The sequence below is a fragment of the Sabethes cyaneus genome, chromosome 2 (assembly GCF_943734655.1).
Source record: "Sabethes cyaneus chromosome 2, idSabCyanKW18_F2, whole genome shotgun sequence".
Classification (NCBI taxonomy): Eukaryota; Metazoa; Arthropoda; class Insecta; order Diptera; family Culicidae; genus Sabethes; species Sabethes cyaneus.
In genome coordinates this window covers 213,936,633-213,958,469 of record NC_071354.1, presented here as the reverse complement: position 1 = coordinate 213,958,469, position 21,837 = coordinate 213,936,633, and the positions used below count along the sequence as shown (strand labels likewise).

Here is a 21,837-nt window from a genome sequence, read left to right as displayed (position 1 = left end):
ATTTGAAAATTGATATGCTATTGCGTTATCAGCTCTTATCACGTGGACTGCGGTTACGTATTTATCGTGCGCTTATGCAATTTATTTATCACTCTACATTTAGCCAGCATTCGGGTTGCATCTGCGCACATGATTTCGATCTTGTGCGGTTTCACTGTTCTGTGACACCTTCCTACACCTACATCGTTTACACGCGACGAACGCAACATCGAATGTTACGCACTAATACTGCTTTGGAAACATGCTCATCCCCGTACGCCGCACACTATGTTCTTGAATCATGCGTTGACTTTTTATAGCACCGGCTCCCGTTATGAAATGTCCTGATGCCGGAGCGGGCTCGCCTGACGCATATCTTGCATCACAGGTCACAGACATACAGCGATCCCGCATGTAGCATCATTCTCCGTTGTATTCACACCGGGATTGCCGTGTTCGTGCTTGCTACACTACACACATAGCGCGACGCACGCGATTCGGCCGTTTTTTTTGCGGCTTCTATTTTTGTTGTATGTATCCACCGTTCATCTGTCTATCCATCGTTCGCTTTGCGCTTGTATCCAAGCGCTTCGTGCCGTTTGGTGGGGGGCTTCGCTCGAGAGCTCGAGAAAGCATTGAAATAAACTCCGGCACAAGCGGAATCATTCTACAGTTGGATCTTGAGTTCAGCGGTTGACACAAAGGTTAGTGTGCGGAATACTAAGTACTATATACTGCCAGCTGTTCCCGAGGGAGAGAATAGAACCTGGTGCTCTTTTTTATAAGTTTGGATTTTCACTGCTATCGCTCCTAGCGGGATTTTTAAATCGATGATTACGTAAAACGTAAAATTTAAAACAATTTTGCGAGTGCTTTTTTCTGCTGGGATTTGAGCGAGTGTTAACCGAACATTAGTTAGTACTGTGATTACAGTGAAGTGTAGTGTGTTGGTTCTTGTTCGGGTACCGTAAGTAGATTCTGTTAATTGTAACATAAAAATCGTGGAACAAAAAAAATATAATGATACAGTGATAGCAAGTTTTTTTTCTCGATACTTGTGACCAAAATTGTGCAACCGCGGCGTGGCTTTCGAACGCCGGCCGGGTAGACGCACCACATTGATGATTCGCAAAAACCTGTTTTTGCCGGTTCCGAACGGACGGACGAACTGATAAAAGTATAAAAAAGAAGTATGCATTCAATTTTCTTTTCGCAAGAGTACGTTGTGAACAGCACTCGATGTGTGTGAAATGAGCGTGCAAAGTGTGCGTGTGTCAAAAGCGGTTTGCATCTTTTAGAGGTCTCTATTTCAGGGTAACGAAAAACGGAAGGTTCCTTGACCTCTAGATTGAACTTCGTTTACTGCCAGCAAGGGGCTGAGTGTTGTGAAAACCGAACGTCCGATTGTGAAGAGGCAAAAAGCGAACGAAATTGAGAAGTAAATTTTGCTCTAAAAGCAGAGGTCGAAAAATAATTTTCAACGATCACCCGCAAGAGTTGAACCGGATGTCGTGAAATTGTATGTGTTGTAGAAGATATGATAGTTTCCCTTGTGAAACCGGTTGTGAGAATTTGGTCCCATTTTGCATACAATGGAACGTTGCGCTACGGTTGGACTGTCTGGGATAGACGAAGGTAAAGTTTGAAACGTGCTATAATAAAGTGATGAGTTCGGAATGTATCGTTCGTATCGTAGCTTCGGCCGGTTGTTCTATGTATGACGTGTGACACTACTTGTGTAGTGTTCTATTTTATGCTAGCGAATGCAACTCATGTTTCTTGGTGCGAGGGTGGAAAATTGAATATAGGTTGCCGTTGCCGGGTTTGGCAAGGACTGCCTGGCTGGTACTAACTACTAACGCTCTCGGCGCTGTACTAACGAGGGAGAGCAATCTGCCTGGGGCAATCATTTGAAAGCTGCATCACGTGACCCGGTTTTGATTCAGCTACACGCAAAATTTGTGTGGGTGGCTACACACAACTCTCCTGCAATATGGGTTTATATTTATCGATTTTAGGGGCTGCATAGCATGCAGTAGGCTTTGGCTTCAATTGGTGGATTGGTTTTTTATGGCTCCCAAATCTCCCCTTTTCGATACATTTATTCTAATAGTGTTCTGATTTTATGCCATTTTTATAACAACTTTTTGGAAGTTGTTTGAAAGATAATTCCACAGCCTGCCAAATCTGGTGAATATGGTGGGTGTTTGAGAAATTCATACTTTGGGTTATTCAATTTATCTATTAAAACATGTCGACCTGAAAAATATTCTTTTGTAACCGATTTTTTTTTATTCTGTTGATTCCAAAATACTGCAAGAACATTCAGAGTTTATTTGGTTTAACTATCTCAAGGTAATTATGTACTTGTGTTATAAAAATGGATGTAATAACCTTTTTTGCCTTCTCTCTGACTTTATCTATTTTGGAGCTGAAGTTCCATTTCGCTTTAAGTCCAGCCTTTATGGCTATTCTTTCAATGGAGAATCATGGTGGTAGATCTAAGTCCATAGTAATAGAACGACACGCTTTTGGAGGTCATGAAGTGCTTACAATTAGTGATTCACTATTCTAAAGTCAGAACATTCCTTTCTTTCCTTTTTTTAAATAAAAATAGACTTATCAGACATATTTATCGTAAGAAAAGAATAACTTTAGGGTGGTGAATCAATGCTAGTCAGCATTTCATGATTCTCCAAATCAAGAAACTGCGACACAAAAATCTTCATTAAAAATATGGACAAAATTATCCATTAAATACGATTATCTGGAGTAAAATTAAAGTGAAGACATCGGATAATCGAGGCCGACCTGACCGTCACTATTCAAATAAGACAAAAAGTGGAACTGTACAGTATAAATTGAAAAACTAACTTTTTTGTGGTAAGAGATAGAAACATCATTTCTTGAGCAAAGTCGTAGAATATGTAACAGCAAGCAACTTTGCTGAAGAAATGACTTTTCTATCTCTATCGGATGCAGAGTTATAGAGCTTTTTTTGGATGTGCCATTTTGAAATATAGGTTGAATGCAGCTGGGGGCAGCATCCAGACCAGGGATGGCTCGATCACTTTGACTCAATTTTGATTCATTTGACAGTACCGTCTCAGCCGAGCCAAATATGACAATGTTATATATGGGACATTTGTAGAACTAGTTCTAATCTACAATTTTTCTGAACAAAGTTTTGCTGTACCTTTTGTAGTTATGGTACTACAACGTTAGTAACTCATCCGTGACTAAATGAACGTTCATTTAGTCACTAATAAGATACTAGTATTGCAGCGCCGTAACTATAAAAGATACAGAAAACTTTATTTAGCAAAATTATAGATAATAACCTGTTGTACAAATGTCCCATATATAATTTTGTCATATTTGGCTCCGTTAAGACGGTACTGTCAAATGAATCAAAATTGAGTCAAAGTGATCGAACCATCCCTGATCCAGACAACCAGCGTTAGACACTAACACAGTTAACGATAAATTTTTTGTATGTATACCAAACATCAAACACAGAAAATAGACCGAATAGTAACGGAAAACTAACACCACATATATAACGTTAAGGAATCCTTTGAAAAAGATGAACTAAATCATTGAACCTGTTGGATGTATACATCAAAGTTGTTTTTGACGTTTTTTGACTGTTTAAGCCGAGAAAAAAACATCAACCACATAGTAAATTTGTAAGCCAAGGTCCTAGAGATTTGCAGTCTTCTGCAAAAACGTGTATTTTGAGTACTTCGATAATTGTCCAGAACAATGTAAAATGCAACTAACTTCAAATAACTTCTAAAGAAAATGCTCTTTAACTCTGCATCTGATGGAGATACAAATTCCTTTTTAGCAAAGTTGCTTACTTTTACATTTTCTACAACTTTGCGGAAAGAATGATGGCTCTATCTCCAATACAAAAAAAGTTCTTTTTTTATTTTTATAAAAATGAAAATTATGACATTTAAGATCCCCAAAACCAGTACCGTGAGCAGGGTTGCCAGTGAGGTGGTGGCTTCCTAGCTGAACATGCAGAATATTTTCGACAAAAATGTTTAAATGCATACTCTTTATCAAGCATTCAAACATTGTTGAAGGAAATGTGCGTGTTTTGTTGAGAAATTGTGAACTTTAATACCAGATGTACAGAATTAGGAGTTGAAATTATCCGTACAGAATTAGAGCACCTCACGGTAAGTGTTTAAAAAAATAGCATTTTAAGATAGTCGAGCTCTCGGATAAACAATTCTCTGGGTAATCGAGTTGGACCTGCAGCAATTATAGGCTTTTTTCATTGAGTTTAAAGAATCACTGCAACAGTTTTAATACACGACTTTATTATGTCACTGTAACAACTGGTATAATTTTTAGCACGTTTTATACACGTTTTCTTTAGAATCTAAAATACTAAAAATGCAGGTATTCCATTCTAGTCAACTTGTTTTCAGCGCGTGTTGACAAAATCAAAAGGATACTAGACTTTACACAAAGAACTTCTATGGTATCTTCTTTAGTTATATTGAATTTTTCGCATTAACATTGTCGCAAATTTGTAGAGCGTGCGGGGCCAGTGTTTGGTCTACCTTCTGTTCTCCATATATACGAGGGGTGGAAAAACTGTTTTTTCGTAATATATAGGGATTTGCTTGTACATTTGTCGTAATAAATAGGGTAATTAATCGGATGGTTGAAAAGAGCATTTTGGCGAATTTATCTTGAAGCAATTACACAAGTTTAGTACAAGATCTCGGCTGGGAGAAGCTATTTCAGTCAATCGTAGCACTAGACCCGCATTTGTGTCCTGTACCCTAGCAGCTGGCTGCGAAGTCTGTCGTATACATAGAAAATAAGGTCAAGGTTCAAGGACCGTAATTTTGAAACCTCGTGACTATGGCTAAAACATAACTTGTTCCACTTTCAATTTCTAGGAACAAGATTGGTGGGGAAAAGTAGTATGTTTCAAGAAAAGAGAAAGAACTTACACAAATAAGCTATATTCTTCTTCACATCATCTCTTTATGTTAAACTCTGCTTTACCGACGATGAAACTCCTTGTCGGGGATAGTTACAGTTACATAATGAAGCCTCTTGTTCAAGCACCAATGAAAAAGATTTTCCACACTCCATCATTCGCTCCTAGTTAGAGCGATTGGTATTGAATAAGTAGCAAAACACGAAGGCACGATACCGGAAAAAAATGAAGTGCAGAATACTGAAAAACACTGATCGCAGTGATGTTAATACAGAACGAAAAAAATCTAGCATTCAAAATGCATGCAGCTTCATTTTCTGCAATTTCAATTTATGGCTTTTGGATATCATAAAATGCTTACAATATTTACCCCTTTAATGTTAAGAAATTGCTTGCACTGTGAATTGCAAATATATTGGTTGGGACTTGGATATTATTTTTTGTATGCCAGAAGGGCATTTGATTAAAATACCTCTGCGACAGTCTATGGTCATCTTTTGTGACATTGGATATTAATAACAAACAAGGAAGCTACAGAAATTACACCTTTTCTATTAAACTTCAACTTCCGACCCACCGTATGCCTACTTGCCCAACACCTGAGACTCAGAGCACTAATTGAAATATGTATTCAATTCAATTTTCATCGTAGCATGCAATCCTGTCAGTCAGCCCGGCTGACCTTGGCCTGCAAGGCTTTCATCACAGCAACACTTCTCTGTCATTCATCACCATCGCCTCTTCTTACGACCGCCCAAAGCCCCAGACAGCACACACGTGCTACTGCATTTTCCCAGCGCTTTCTGCTTTCTCCTGGAGAATACTTCTCACGAACAAGATATCCGTCAACAGTGTTCACCGGAAATAGAGCGCTGGCGGATTAAAAAAGAAACGCATTGAATAACGGTATCCGATTAAATGGCCTTCCCCGTTGAGCTGTGTATATCCTTTCATTCTTTCTCCACAAATCCAAATATATATGTATCCTTGTATAGCCCTGCGCGCCTTTCAGCCTGGCGTGGTGTTATGAATTGTTTAATGACATCCGATGCGATTGCGTAACAGAAATATCGACCTATCAACCCATTTTCTGTTTCATTGTACTTTTCCGACCGTCATCATCTTGCCAGTGCGCTCCTACGGTACTAGTTTTCATCCGAGATTACATAAGCAATCGATTTCCCTCTTCAGCACAAAACAGCAGTGGGGCGAATTCATTTTTTTTTTTGGTTGCTGTGACAAACGGTGTCGTTTGGTGTTTGGTTTGTTGAATTTTTTGGTGGCGGGCCCGCCACCCAAAAACCAATCCTACCGTGGGCTAAAATTAGAATTCATTAGCCAGCCAGCGTTGCAGCGATAGCAAGCGGCTAACACCTTCAGTTCCCCGGAGCACGTCCAGAGCGGCGCTCGAATCGCTGAAAAGAGAGAAAGAACACATGTAAACATGTACAGTTATTTAAAGGCGACCGGCGCTGGGAAATCCCGGACTCGACTCGGACTGTGACTGCCTGCTCGGAAACAAGGCGAATAATTTATTGCCTTTTCGCTTGTTTTCGAGACCAGATTTTGTCGTGCACACGCGTAAGCAATCACCGCAGATGGCGGGATATCGTCTATAGTAAACTTACCGGTGTTGCCGGTAAAAATAGCACCTTCTACAGGACCAGACCGACCAACTGGGATGGGATCTAGTAGCTTCGGTTTGTTTTGTTTCGGTTCTGGTTGAGATGCTATCTAACTCAATCGCCACGTAAAATTTATATTAGAAAAATTAAATTAAGCAAATTTCAGCTTAACTAAAAAACCGGTGTGTTTTTGCGTTTGGTTTGATATTTATTTTCACCTCACTCATCAGTGCGGAGAAACAGATAGAGAACCCCCTGTCGGAAACCCCACCGAAGGTTCTTCAAATAATCTCCTAGAGTAGCGACCGCGACTCTACTAGGCTTAGCGTTAGCGAAATTTTCCGTCTTAACAGTACTTCACTAATACACTAGAGTAGAGGACAACATCGTTACGTGACATAACGGAAAAGTAAAAGTACCGAGAGATACTCTTGACATACATTGACACTAAAAAAATGCGTTTTGAGTGATGATAACTGATGTATCGCCGATGCTAACATTTGCTTTGCAATATACTTACGAGTGTGATTGTTAACCCGCATGATTTTAACCTATCCGCTGCCTTTATTAATAATATGTCTCCCAACGAAAAACGGAGTGGTCGGATAGGAGAGATTCAGAAACTGTACTGAATGTCTTTATAAATTTGCTCCGAGAAAAAGAAATCGCTTTACCGCATCACACGTTAGCGAAAGATGTGATCCACATTGCGCTAATTGCTAGTGTAAAGTACAGCATGATCTTATAATGATTGAAATCCGGCATGTGAACGGCGGCTATGCATGGTAAGAACCAGAAAAAAATATAACAATTGTTTGATGCAAACTCCAACTACCAGAACATGTTGTGAATTAACGTTTGTAATAACCAACTGTATAGGAATCGAAACGAATCTGCCAGCTGGCGGTGATCATGATGACGACCGTGTCGATACACGTTAGGGTTTGAGTCATCAAACGTGTTCTCTGCGGATGTATCAATATGACACATTCCACGTTTACCGGCTCACCACCAGCATGTCGATAACAGAGGGGGAAAAAATATGACGAGGCCAGCATGGCTCCGAACACTACCACTTGGCAAGGTTCGCAATTACTGCTAACTAACTAACTATGTAGCTGACTGAGGTCGAACATCGTCGATCGTTGGTTGAGCGCGAAACGGTTCAAATTTCGCATTACCCTTCGTTCTCCAGGTGGGCGGAGAATTTCCTTTATGCTGCTTGATCAACGTTTTCTGGTGTCATTGAACCGAACCGATCCGGAACATTGGCAATAGAAATATGCACGTTTTTTTCCTTTAGTTTTTTCGAAAATGAAGATTTTAAAATTTCAATTTTTTTTAGCACAAAATCATAGAATAATCTCAAAGTATATGAATAAGGTTCGTTGAATTATTGTTCATTTCATCATTCAAGCCTCCAATTCTCCGGTGCAGAATTTTGCTGCGAACATGCTGACGTCGGTGGAACGAACCGCGCCCCGCCCAGTTCTCCATATCGACGATCGTATGCTGTTTCGTTTCACCCGCTCATTTGGTAGTTTTAATTTCCGGCCAAATGTGGAATGAATTTATTGTCTGCAAAAGGTGGACCAAACAAATGCTGGTAACATTTATTGCATACCATTCATACTTATTTGCTGTCGAGCAACGGAGTATTCCGACAACTACTTGAACGTGCCAATTGTCTTCATAATCTGTTCAGTAATGAATATATCCGGCCGCCGGGTCGAATCGGCCTACACTTGAGCCGGGCCGGGCCATCTGCTACGGAGTTGATTTATATATCAATCCATTCACAAACACTACGCCACGGTAAATTTGATACATGCACATTGAGTGAGTGATGTCAGGCCGCCGACTAGCCGGTAAATCTTGTTCCTCCGCTGTCTGATCCCCTCCGCCAGGCATTAGTAATGCAATATGCACTCTGGCACGATTTGCATTTTGGAGCTTCACTTCACATCACGGAATGCTCAATCGAGTGGAATCGAGACTTGATGCTGTCGTTGTCGTTGGGCAGAAGCCAACCGTTTTGAACTAGTTATAAAGGCAGTCCGCCGCATTTTCCTTCCTTTTGGCAACAAATATCGGATCAATCAACATCAATGCATACGTAGTCTGGCAAATGCCAGCCCTTAGCTTAGGTATGTTTATTTTAAGACAGAAGCTTCTCTTTCTTTGAATGCGATTGAAATTTATGACTCCTGGCAACTGTCATTGCCGGTCATTTACTGTTGTTGGTACTGTACCGTGTAATAGCGTTATTTTGATTTCTTTACAAGGATTTATAAGTGAACCGAAACAAAAAATGCAATGTGAATTGCATCGCACGTCTCGTGCTTCGGCGCGGGGAGGCTTGAAACGATCGTCGACTCTGTCGTACTTGGTACGAATTCTTGCCAGCCGACATCTAGTTAATTGAGCCATCAATTGAGTTTCATTAGTACCGTGTATGATGTGCACGAACCTCTCAGGCGTTGTTTTTCGTCGGGAGGAAGCTTCTCGATGGACACACTAGAACCGACGAATATATCTTCTGTAACATTAGATTATTACTTACCGACTGGTTTGCTGACTAACCCTGTGTTGTTTGTTTTTGCCCCTCTGCATGATAACTCCTCATCATCTGTACCGTACAGCCTTTAACCTGTCACTCACGATCGGAGATCATAGCGTCTGGAGTTTTCGCTCAATACCATCGAAGCTTCAGTACTGATTTCTCCTAGAGAAACCCTATCACCGGTAGGATTGTGCCGGGGTGGACGACTAATAATCCTGGTTGTTCACCTTGTCCGAGGTGACAGTTTCCATTTCCCGCTTTCCGCCAAAATTTGTGAGTGTGAAGTGTGAAATGCATGTGATTGTAACTACTAATACCAATGCCAGTTTCCATAACCTAAATTTACGATGAAATGACCGTCATCATATATGGTATACACCCTGGAAACCCTTTAAAAGATATTGAAAAGGAGATGAAACGATTTTTGTGTCTTCATAAGAAAGACTATGGATGTATAATCGATTCATTTTTGTTTATTTCAAGCTTTTACCTATTCTATGTAGAAATCCACTTGATTTGATTTTTAATCAAACCAAAAAGTTACTTTAAATTGAAAAATTTGCATAACAGTTTAGGGACAGCCTCTCTCGTATGTAAATTAGAAAAAAATGCACGCAGAATACCACCAGTTTCGGTTCATGCTTCATGGCAGGCAAAGAGAATATACGTACATACATGATCTGTACGTTCATAAAATTCCTTCTTATTTAAGCCAATTATCATGCTCTTTCGTAATCTGTCGTTCGCCGCTGGCTTCAGCTAAATAACCGACCAAGCTCCATGGAAACGAAAGTGATAACCGCCCTGCTGCTCTGCTTTTGCTTCTGATGAGTGTCCATCCATAGTCATAGAGCTCATTGGTAATTTTATGACAACCAAAACGATTATGAAACCATCTGAATGCAGAACACACCCAGCCCAGCAGCAAAAACAAGCATCGAATTAAGAGCGAGTTAAAAAAGTGTGTTTTTCCCTCGATAGAATTAATTTTACACACAAATAATAATGTATGAAATAATTATTCAGTGATTTCAGATGCATTTACTTTTATTAAATTTTAATTTATGGAAATCACTTTCATCCAACAATGTTTGATTACCAGTTATCAAACTCGACCTCGACCTCGATAGCAAATCGTCATTCGAACAAACATGTTTTGTTCGTTGTTGAAAAGGCATGCAGGCAATTTGGGATTCCTCATGCGTATCGTCAAAAATTTCAATGACGTATGTTGTCCAAAATCGTTCTATTATAATGCGTGTTAGTTCATTCCAATCTGGAAAGCTACGTATCAGAACGGGGCAGCGGAGATTTATTTACTTTGCTCTTTGCAGATTACCGTGGAACGATCGGTTCTGTCCGCCAAGTTACGAACAGCGCCGTAAACTTTAGTTTGAACAATTTAATTGGAGCCTCTTGCAAATGCGTCAAGACTTGATACAAGTCGCCTTCACCTCACGTAAAGTCATGGGACTTTTCGGCACTAACGGTCTGTATGAAATAAAATTTCCGATAATCCAATAGAATTTTTACCTAAAGTATAGGGGTTAGCAGCCGAAAATAAATCAATTTTCATTACGCATTTCTAGTCAGTACCATTCTTATAACTATAGCCCCGAATAGAGACTTCATCATCGGTAAAACAGAGTTCAGCACAAAAAGAGGGTGTGTATGTGTCTTTTCCTTACTACTTTGCATTACCAACCTCGGTTCTAGCACCAGATAGTGGAATAATTATCGTTTGCTCACAGATAAGAGGCTTCATTATGCACCTCAAGCCAGTACTTCTCTTATAAACTTGCCCTGAAAAGAGGCTTTCAGTATTCAGTATGAAGTAAGGATTGGGGCTATGCTTAAACGACATTACTCGCCGCTTCGATAGAACTGCTTCCGGATACTGTGGTATTTTTTAGAAATTCGGTAGGGCCCACTGTCCGATTTTGCCATATCTTAGGCAAGTCCCCTCGAGAAATTTACATTAAATCGACAAACTTTTGTGTTTTATTAAAAACTGCGAGACACCGGTATAACAGGCATACCGAATCTTCTTTTTCCACGCCACAAAATTGATGTATATCATTCGGAAGCTTTTCCAAGAGTTTTAGATGACAGCGACTCAAACAAGGTCCTATTATATGGCCTGTATACATGCAGAGATTTTGTGTTGAAAAACTCCAGGATTTGGCAAGTCATGAAAACGTTTGAAGAGATAGTTATTTTGATTGTCTAATAAGGAAAGTACTATTCCTTTTTGATTCCACTTTCGCACATTTCTATGCATTCAGCTTCATTTTCACGGCAGAGACAGATAAACTACAAAAAGGCTCAGTTCGTGCAAACTGATAGGAAGAACCGAACCTTTAGGCACAGACAAACAGACATGACACTCATTTTCCATTCTTCGTACCGATTAGACCGTCATTTCAAATTTGTTCTTAGTTGGGAATGTCTCCGTTTTGGTCAAAGTGGCGCTCTTTGACGAGAAAAAGGGGAATTCCCCATAAAAAATACTTGCTACTTCGAGGGATACCCATGTTGCTGTTTGATATTTGGGAATGTCGATCATAGATGGTGCTAGTGTTCAGGCTAAATGTGAGGTACGATAATTTTTGTTGATTTTTCTTCCAAAAGTTATGTCTGTTTGTCTGTGCTTTAGGTGCATCAGCCCTTTCGTTTTCACCAGCCCGGTGTCACCAATACACTCTCACATATGATTTGACAGTACCCCCATACTGATGGGCCCCTCGATGCTGGGCCCCAAACAACAATGGCCGCTCCATAGAATTTCTATGAACTGATTTCCCGCCCAGTGCTTTTGACGTTTAGATTTTAGTCAGAGAAAAATGGCGATGTGCCGGGGGGTCGGTTTTCACCTTTCCACAGTGACCAGGGCTGGCTTGAGGTAGGATGGTGCTTTTTATTTGCTTAGTCTCTGCAAAATAGAATACTAGCGCTTCGACGTTTCCTCTGCAACTGAATGTATTTTCTTTTGGTTTCGGAGTCTATACCTATGTGGTAAACTCTGGTTAAAAAATGGTTCGGAAAAACCTTCATAAGATCAAGAAATGAAGTGAGTTGTGATCGACATCAAACCTAAAATTCGAAAAAAAATGAAAAATTACATAACCTGCAAAACGTGAACTAAGCACTCTTCATTCCCGGGCCAACCACAGTCTTCTTAATGATGAATTTGTTTATTTTATGAGCAAAGTTTGTTTGTTTGGCGAGTAAAGTCATTCATTTTCTTCAGTATTTACGTTTTGCGATTACATAACCCATCTAGAAACTCTTCTTGATTTGGCGCAGTACGCAAACGAACATATACATATTCAGTGAAAATCTTAACTCTTAACCTTGTTCACCGCGACATGTTCGCGGCAAAAATTAATAAATTTGCTAATATTACCCAATCATGCAAATTGTACTATTGTATAATATTCAACTTCATTCATTCATCAACCGAGCTGCTATACAGCCTTTGCGAAATACATAACTGACTGTATAGCAAAGGAAAGGAATCGTCCTCCACCAATCGGCATTGCGGCAATGACATTGGCCTTCACCGAGATCGACCCGGCGCCGGCACAGCAAAGCATAGATAACCGGTCGACGCTGAAGCTTTCCGCTTCAAGTTTGGTTTCCCTCTAGCGTCGATTAGCGCAAACCGTATCGAAAAGCTTTCCCGTCCGCTTTATGGGTTTTATGTTGTTTCAGTGGGTGTAGTGTAACCGCCGGGGCGCACGTACTATCACCACCCGTTGACTGATGCATATTCTTACTGAGCCAGCTCCGTAAACTGTGGTGCGAGTCGGCTATTGTATAATAAGTTATTTTTCGCGAAAAAGATAAGATTTCTCTTATCAGAACCTGTACCGCCAGCACCGTGCCGGTTCGGTACGGTTGTCGCTATGAGGGTTTTTTCTTTATTTAACTTTTATGGATGGCAATCTTCTGTTCACTGTGCAAATGCAATGATAAGAAATGCTCTCAATTAGAATATTTCTTTTTGGGGCCATTTCGAGCTATAAACTGTAGTTGGTTAATTTTCACTCCATTGGATGCAATACCCATGTTGTGTAATTGTTACTCATCTTTTTTTTCTTGAGAATTCAAATTATCAATTAGATGCACGAACTTATCTCCGTTGGTCAACGGATGCACGGGGGAGAAGCAACAAGAAGGGATCTGTCACGTGCACCCTGCTAGAAGAATGAACTGGAAGCAATCAATAAGTGTCGCGTACGTCTTCGGCCGGCTATCAGCGGTCACGATCGGTACCTTGGTTGGTTGGGAGTGATGAGGCAGTAAATAATACGAAAATTAGGCATGGCCTTGCAGCCTTGGCCTCGGTGGTTTCGTGCGACAGTGTGACAGTTTGAGATAACCGATTAGATTTGATCTGCTGGAACAAATTCGAAATAATATGGAAAGCAATGGCGGTTGCCCAATACATCTACTCGTCGTCGCCGTCGTCCGTCTCATCATCACCAGTGGATTGCTGGATATGATGCATTGATAATAGCTACCAAGCACTCGTTTCGAACCGCGTATAATCGCGAGAGTCGAGCAAAACGAGTAGCCAATGTCAGTCTACTGGCCGCGATCAGCGTGTGTGCAACGAGTTATTTCTTTTAGTGTGTATGGTGCTGTCTTGTGTTTCTTTGGTTTTTCAGGAATTACTTCGAGGGTTATCAGCGGTAATCCAGGCTTCAGAAGGCACTCGGTTTTTAGTCACTTACCCGGAGTGTTCTGAAGTGGCTTTACGAAGACTCAAGGAAGGAACGGATAACGTACTTAATCCGCGAAGAGCCATCCAGTTAAACCCCCATTGATTTTTGTTCGGATTACCGTGTTATGACTTAACAACCGCCGTGCGTATGTGCGGAGAAAGTGAATTAAGCGCGTACAAGGGTGGGCAGGCAGGCAGGCAGGACGGCAGTTGATTAATCATGGATTATAAATATGTATTCCATACATATATCTCACACGCAAACACGCACGTCCGCGTAACTGCGACTACGACGTGGAGTGGAAAAGTAACCACAAACACACAGACTCCGGCTCTGGTTGTGCGACAAGTCGCGCTGCGGCTGCAGCAGCGATGTGGAAAGCGAAATCTGTTTTGGAACACCTGAGCTTTTATAACGTCTCGAGTGGTGCTCCGACAATGTTTTGATAGTAAGACACACGGTTGCGCGTTCGCAAAATTTTTCGATCGATCCCGTCAAAAATGGCCGTCACGTCGTCCAATTGTCGAAAGTATCTGTTCGTGTTCTACGGATCTTTCGGCGCGTACTTCCTGCTGCTGGTGCTACTGTATCAGAATGGATTTTTCTCGATCGACGATGAGTTTCCTAAGGCGACGACAACGACGACGGGGTAATATGAGTTATGTGAGGCTGTCCAGTCGCGCTGTGGTTTATTACTTTGCGCGAACGGGAAAGTTTTTTTTTCTGTTTCCTCTCGCTGTCGGCGGGATGTATAGGTGTGTCTACGGGAGTTTCTGTGTGTTCGCCGGTTGCAGATAAAAAACAGCTGGATCAAGAGATGGTGTTTAAGTTATGGTGCGCAGCAGTGAGATACCGGTTCGCCGGTCCGTTGAGATGTTTGAAGCAGATGAAAGTGCAAAATTGCGTTGTTTTGTATTCGTAATAGTGCTATGCTTCAAAATGTTCTCCGTAAATTTATTTAATTATGTTCCTATTGATACACAACCTACGTAATTCCATTTCCTGCTCTAATCTTATGAAATGAACTTGTACCACGAATGTACCACGATGAGTGAGTGTGATATCATTTTGACTTTAATATTTGACCATTATTTTTTTTAACGAATTGATAGCCAACAATCGATTCGGATAAGATAATATGAATATGAAACAATTGACTCTAGTCGTACTCAGATAACAGACCGGCAAACGAAGGACTAAATATATGTGTGCGCAGCGAAAAACCCCTCGAACTAACGTCATATTCAACGGGGTGCTTTTCCTGTACCAAGGAAAAGCAACTAGTTCATGCTACTTAAAGTAACGTTTGAATGACATTTACTGTCAACGAGGCTAGTTACTTGATGATAGCCGGGTTACTATGGTGAAGGAAAGCACCCACATAATATACTTTTTTTTCGGTAAAAACGTTGTTCAAAAACGAACACTGTGATATCTCTCTAGAGATAATCTCTCCTTGGTCAGCGGATGAACTGTATGTATTTTAGTGCATTTTACGGCTCACATTTGATCCGTATAAATAAACCAGATTGAAAAAAATACAAATCATCTACGTGAGTCAATTTATGTTTATTTACTGTACTTCGAAGACGATTCAGATAATGCAACCCAACCTAACTTAAGACTTTTAAACAGAGAGCTATCTTACAATAGAAGATTACAACGATTTTTATCGAAAATGCGTGATAATTTTGTTTGGTACAGACTCTAGGTTAACAACCAATAAGTAATTCTTCGTCATTCTAATGTACAAAACAAAGGAGGACACTTCACCGATCAGTCCAATGCTCGTGGTTCGGCTGCATTCCTCTAGAATCGAAGCGTTGCTGGTTATTCAGTGGCTCATCGATTCGAGAATTGAGCAATTTCGACGAGATACTTACTTACCTTACTTACCTCTCGACTGAAAATAGTTTTGGCCATTTTTTCGTCGGGCATTTCGACCACGTGCCCAGCCCACCGCGGCCGCTTGCCACATTGTACTACCTTTACTGTATTAGCATATTTGTATATTTGATACCGCACGTGGTTCATGCGTCAGCGCCACACTCCACTTTTCATTTTGCCACCAAAAATTGAGCGTAGAATTTTACGCTCAAAAACCCCAAGAAGTCGTCGATCATCTTTCTTTAATGTCCATGATCTATGTCGCTAAAGGGCCACCACGAGAATCAGTTTTCTGTGAAGGAGCAATTTTGTCTGAATTTGCAAAAATAAAAAGTTTCGTTCCTTACCACGTTTGCTCTTTTTATTGCACCTTCTAAGGCAATGCAAAATAGCCAGAACCAGCTTTACGAGTTTCGGCGGAAAAACATGTTCTAGCGTTATCTGCCACAGCTCATTTCGTTTGATTGGATCGCACGCCGCCTTTAAGTCCACAAATAAATGATATGAGGCTGGAAGCGGTACTCCCAGAACTGGTTTAGTTACAGGCGCAGGGTAGACTTCTGAATCGTCGTGGAGTGACCCTCGCAAAAACCAACTTGATACTCGCCGATGAAATGCTTTACTAACGGTCACAACCTGCATAACAAGATACGGTAGAGCAACTTATAGGGTAGGCTTTTACACTCGAGCCGATGTGCTTTAAAAAAAATAGGGCAAATAAGACCATCCAACGATTCCTCCGGCATTTGTTCTTTCTCCCAGATCCTGACAATGATCCGCTGGATGGCTTCCAACCATCCCGGATGCCAGCACTGTCGTTGCACATCACAGGCAGGGGGAAGTTCCTGCCGCTCACGGTTTTGTACAAACTTCGTGTGTCTCCCGGCCTTGTGCTGCTAATCTGTCAATTTCTGTCAGTTGTTTCAAAGGCACCATGAAGATTCCTCCACAGCAAACTTATATCTTCTATCCTTTCTTCATGCTGTTCTGCGTTCAACAACCTTTCGTGAGTTCAGAGTCGCTATTTGGTTCCCAAGAAAACCGTACATCGATGTCATCCGAAAAGTCCTCAATCACGATATGATCGATCTGAGAGGACTGTTATCATTGATCGACAGATGAAGGCTATGTCTTCCAATAACAGGACAGAAGAATTTCTCCCTCCCGATCTGCACATTTGGATCTCCGAGGATGATTTTCATAGCACGGTGGTTTTGGCCACTGTCCATAGGGCTTATCCTAGAACTCGTCCTTAGCATCATCGGATTTATTATTTGTCGAAGCGCGGGCTTTAGTTGAAGAATTTACTCCTAATTCTCAATACATGTGGTCATCTACAGACTGCCACTATGAATATCGTTTCTGCAGGCATTCTTCTTGGTAGATTTCCTTGTTAACCGTCCCGCAGTGATGAAACTTTTGCTTGTTCGATCATTTTCTATACAAAGTAAACAAAATAAACTCAACTTTTGAGAAGATAAAAATTCAAGTCCGCTTCCTTCTTTTCTTAAGCAAAAATGTTAGATATTTAGATTGTCCAAATGCATGTTCATCCCAGTTGTCACATGCAACTTTTTTAACTCAAATGCTTTATCCAACTTGTCTGGTAAAATCTCAGTTTATATCCAGAACGTTATCGACCATGAACGAAGTTTCTCCACAAGAAAACTTAAAAACAACTAAACCTCTATTATCAAAAGCTAAAATACTGACCTTACCAGTGCCGAAGCTTCGACCTGTTTTGTATTTATCTTCCCTTCGTTACGACGATCGACGACATTATTCCACTTTATACCTGGCTGGGTTGTCGTCCACAAGTCGTCACCCCCTTTTTGATGGAAACGAAAACATGAATCAAAAATAGAAACAAAAACCAGCATTCAAACGAAAATAAACAATATTGTTTCCGTTCGGTTGCCTAGGTTAGGTAGGCGTTGATTTCCCATTGCATCTAAACAGGTGCCAGTCGCTTGTTGCACTAAGTAGGGATGTCTATCATCCCTCTCAGCAGTGTGGACTCACGGTTCCGCGGAAAATCGCCGTCCTTTGCTGTGTGCGTGTAGTCGTTTTCGTGTAGATGTTAGATTTCTTTCAGCTCCTAATAGTTGGCAATGCTTATTAGGGTGCGACCGGCATATCGGACGCGCACCTTTACCCCGCGGCTGCTTGCTACCGGCTGCTCGGGGTGGTGCACGCTTTTCGAATCTCCTCGATGAAATGCTGTTGATTCGAACCGAAAGGAAGAGTTTCACTGATGGTCCCGTTTCAGAGGGGTGCAAAGTATACTCTCTTTCTCTCTGGGAAAAGCTAATGCTAGAGAGCAAGATGGGGTGCGGTTGCGTTGTTGGTGCGATTGCCCGCGTTTCAATCTCGGAGAGCAGCCGGGGTTGGAAAAACTACCCCTGCCTGCTGCACGGCATAGGGAAGGTCGCGACCGTAGCAGCAGTTAAACAGCATTGTGTGCCACCGCCATTCAGCCAGCCAGCTAGGGGCCGGTTTGAGAGTCATCGCGATTGATGTCCGTAGAGTAGTCGCAGGCCAGTTTGGACGCTGCAAACAGCAAGAAAGTGCAAGGATTAGCTCGTTTCCAGCCTTGATCACTGCCATCGAAAATCCTGGTGATAGCTTTGTGAAACTTTTTCCATATTCCAGAAGTTAGTGAAGACCAAATGATTGGCGGTTGAGCACCTAGAGAAGCACTTTATACAATGCTCCAATCCGGTATCGGTCTTTTCCGATAAAATTAGGGTGTGGAAGTTGAAATTTTCTTCTGTCAGTTGAAACCCACCGCATACCGAGGAAAGCCAAATTTCTTGAAGCCAAAAGAAAAAAAGCGTGTGTGATAGATTCCGAAGAAAACTATAAAATATACATATTTATAAAATCCATTAATTAATTGCTACCGAAGTCAACGAGTCGTCACCGTCGCCGCTGCCGCCAGCTTTGTTGACGTCGTGAGGAAAAACGAAGGGGGAATTGCCAGAGCAGTGAGTTCAGCCCGCCATGAAAAGAAGGGAGTGTAATTTTGTATAGAACAGAAGGTCAACATCGGAGTTGCCAACTGTTGGTGATTGAAGCAAATATCGGCTCCAAGATTGCGCGCGCGTTCAGTGAACAGTCCGCAGAGGACCAAATCTTAATTTTCATCGAGCTGCAGGACGCGTTTAGCCGCCTAATTGGCCGCGAAATTCGGTTTTATACTCTTCGACCTATTATACCTTATATACACGTAAATTTTACATCAACTTAAAAACGAGGAAGGCGAAAAATTCTTCAGCAAATTACTCTTTTGGTCGGTTGAATAAAAACTCGTAGAAACAGTAGTGAAGTAGTTTCTCGAAAAACATTTGAACATTTTCGACACTTTTTCAGATTCCAATCTGAAAAAAACAGTCCGTAGATAAATATTTAAACAAGTTTCGCTTCTAATACGACATCTTGTTACAATAAACAAGAAAAAAAACTTTCAATAATATACAGTACATACATTCTAACACGAAAAACAAATACACTCAAACAAAAAACTCGCAGCAAGGATACCGTAGATAGTGTAAGCGCACGCCGCAGCAAAGCAAGGAAAGAAAAATATTGAATAACAAAAAAATGGGTGGTTGTGCGTCGAAAGATAAAAAGGAAAAAGTGGTGGAAAATAATGAAACAGCTGCCAACGGAACCGGCAACGGCGGGGATGCCGCGAACAGTGGCGGTGAAGGGTGTGTATCTAACTCGATGGTATTTTTGTCGAGGTAAGTGCGGCATAATGAAACAAGTTTGCAAAATTTCAAAAAGGACGACGACGACAACGACAATAGCGAGCGCTACACACAATAGTGGTAGAAAAGTAACCAGCCAGCAACAATCGCCACCCTCGAGAGTCCCGTCCCGACGGAGTAAAAGCCCAAAAGGCGGCTCTCCAGGGTTGGGTCCGATTGATTGAATTTGAAATGTGGGATGGAAATCGTATGTTGTCTAGCCAGCCGTTAGAGAGGTGGTGACGATAGTTTCTATCGTATTAATTGTATTCACCCCTTCGACGGCGCTCCCTCAATATTTATTTTGTTTTGTTAACACAACGCAGAAAAAAAATATGAAAAGCTTTTGGATATGGTGAACTTTACAAATGAGGATTTGGCACCACTTTTACTTACTCAGCAATTCAGCAACTTTGTCATTTAGTTATGCCGCACATTGGTTACCTTTTAGGCCGTTAAATATAAAAAAAAATCCAAAATAAACGACTTTATTTCATTACTCTTCTGTGTTCCACGAGGTTTAGCAGTTGCAGAATCTACGAGCAAAAGTCGATAAATTTGATCGAGACCGGTTATGTGATCATTGAAGTTTAACTGGTTACTTTTTACTTATTCTTACAGAAACAAATCAGACACTATGGTTGACGCAGCAGTTCTGGAAAAATTGGAGGCTGGATTCGCCAAGCTTGCCGCTTCGGATTCCAAGTCCCTGTTGAAGAAGTATCTGACCAAGGAGGTCTTCGATGCTCTGAAGAACAAAAAGACTTCCTTCGGTTCCACCCTGTTGGACTGCATTCAATCTGGTGAGTGTTGCGTAGCATCTCAAAAACGCAATTTTGTAAAAATCCTATTTTGTCATTTATTCTTTTTGAAACATCGCTCGATATACGTCAATTACTGTCAAGTTTTTAGATTAAAAAATATTGTTAACTGACTCTGAGTAGGCTCTGAAATGTTCATTATTTTTCATCTCTTCTGAAATGCGAAACTTAATAATTTATTTCTCAAGAATTTTCCAGTAAGTACTAAAACTTTGTTTTTTTTTTCTCCCCTTTTTCTCGTTTTGCAGGAGTTGAAAACCTCGACTCCGGTGTCGGTATCTACGCCCCGGACGCCGAATCGTACTCAGTTTTCGCTGATTTGTTCGACCCGATCATCGAGGACTACCACAAGGGCTTCAAGAAGTCCGACAAGCACCCGGCCTGCGACTTCGGTGATGTCAACTCGTTCGGCAACGTCGACCCGACCGGCGAGTTCGTCGTCTCGACCCGTGTCCGCTGCGGTCGCTCGATGGAGGGATACCCCTTCAACCCCTGTCTGACCGAAGCCCAGTACAAGGAAATGGAACAGAAGGTCTCGACCACCCTGTCCGGAATGGAGGGTGAGCTGAAGGGCAAGTTCTACCCGCTGACCGGTATGGAGAAATCGGTCCAGCAGCAGCTGATCGATGATCACTTCCTGTTCAAGGAAGGCGATCGTTTCCTGCAAGCCGCTAACGCGTGCCGTTACTGGCCATCTGGACGTGGTATCTACCACAATGACAACAAAACCTTCTTGGTCTGGTGCAATGAGGAGGATCATCTTCGTATTATCTCCATGCAGATGGGTGGTGATCTGGGACAGGTCTACCGTCGTCTGGTCACCGCTGTCAATGATATCGAGAAGCGTGTGCCGTTCTCCCACCATGACCGTCTCGGTTTCCTGACCTTCTGCCCAACCAACCTTGGAACCACCATCCGTGCTTCGGTCCACATCAAGGTTCCGAAACTGGCCAAGGACTACGCAAAGTTGGAGTCGATTGCTGACAAGTACAACCTGCAGGTCCGTGGTACCCGCGGTGAACACTCCGAGGCTGAGGGCGGCATCTACGATATCTCCAACAAGCGCCGCATGGGTCTGACCGAGTACCAGGCCGTCAAGGAGATGTACGATGGCATTTCTGAACTCATCAAGATTGAAAAGTCACTGTAAATCAAAAACACACCCTACTAATCCAACACTAACACAAGCAAGAGAAAAGAAATTAATTGGTAAAGACCGTTGAATAAAAGCCAAAAATATGATAAAAAGTGAAAAGTGAAATCCTACCGATTAGTTTATTTTAAATGTATCACTGCCAACACCAGCATTGTCTGTTGTTGTTGAGCGTCCCTTGGTGAGCAATGCGGGGAGAATACCTCGGATTGTCTAAATATTATTTTTGCTCATTCGCTTTCTTTTGATTCATTTAAATATGAGAATACATACCGTGGAAGCACCAGTCGCCGCGCAGTTGCAATGGCCGCGCACTCGGCGATATTTTCGTTAAATGCATAAAATTAGGATAAAAACA

The 21,837-nt window shown here is 41.6% G+C and overlaps 1 protein-coding gene across 6 annotated transcripts; it reads left to right on the top strand.

Moving 5' to 3' along the window:
• Positions 1-584: 584 nt before the first annotated feature.
• Positions 585-21,579, top strand: LOC128738079 (arginine kinase 1). Of its 6 annotated transcripts, none has more exons than XM_053832921.1 (4): positions 13,725-13,833; positions 19,285-19,499; positions 20,127-20,308; positions 20,575-21,579. In XM_053832921.1, exons 2-4 carry the CDS (start codon positions 19,357-19,359, stop codon positions 21,474-21,476), a joined length of 1,227 nt encoding a protein of 408 aa, XP_053688896.1. In that variant the 5' UTR covers positions 13,725-13,833; positions 19,285-19,356; the 3' UTR covers positions 21,477-21,579. The 6 variants fall into 6 exon arrangements, with proteins under 6 accessions (XP_053688900.1, XP_053688896.1, XP_053688899.1 ...); XM_053832924.1 differs by having other exon boundaries at positions 13,726-13,833; positions 19,285-19,466; XM_053832922.1 differs by having other exon boundaries at positions 13,751-13,833; positions 19,126-19,499.
• The last annotated feature ends 258 nt before the right edge of the window (positions 21,580-21,837 follow it).

Coding starts and splice junctions, on each gene's coding strand:
- LOC128738079 (XM_053832920.1), top strand. CDS start 14,367: ATGGCCGTCACGTCGTCCAATTGTCGAAAGTATCTGTTCGTGTTCTAC. Junction 14,516..20,126: donor GCGACGACAACGACGACGGG/GTAATATGAGTT, acceptor TTATTCTTACAG/AAACAAATCAGACACTATGG. Junction 20,309..20,574: donor GTTGGACTGCATTCAATCTG/GTGAGTGTTGCG, acceptor CTCGTTTTGCAG/GAGTTGAAAACCTCGACTCC.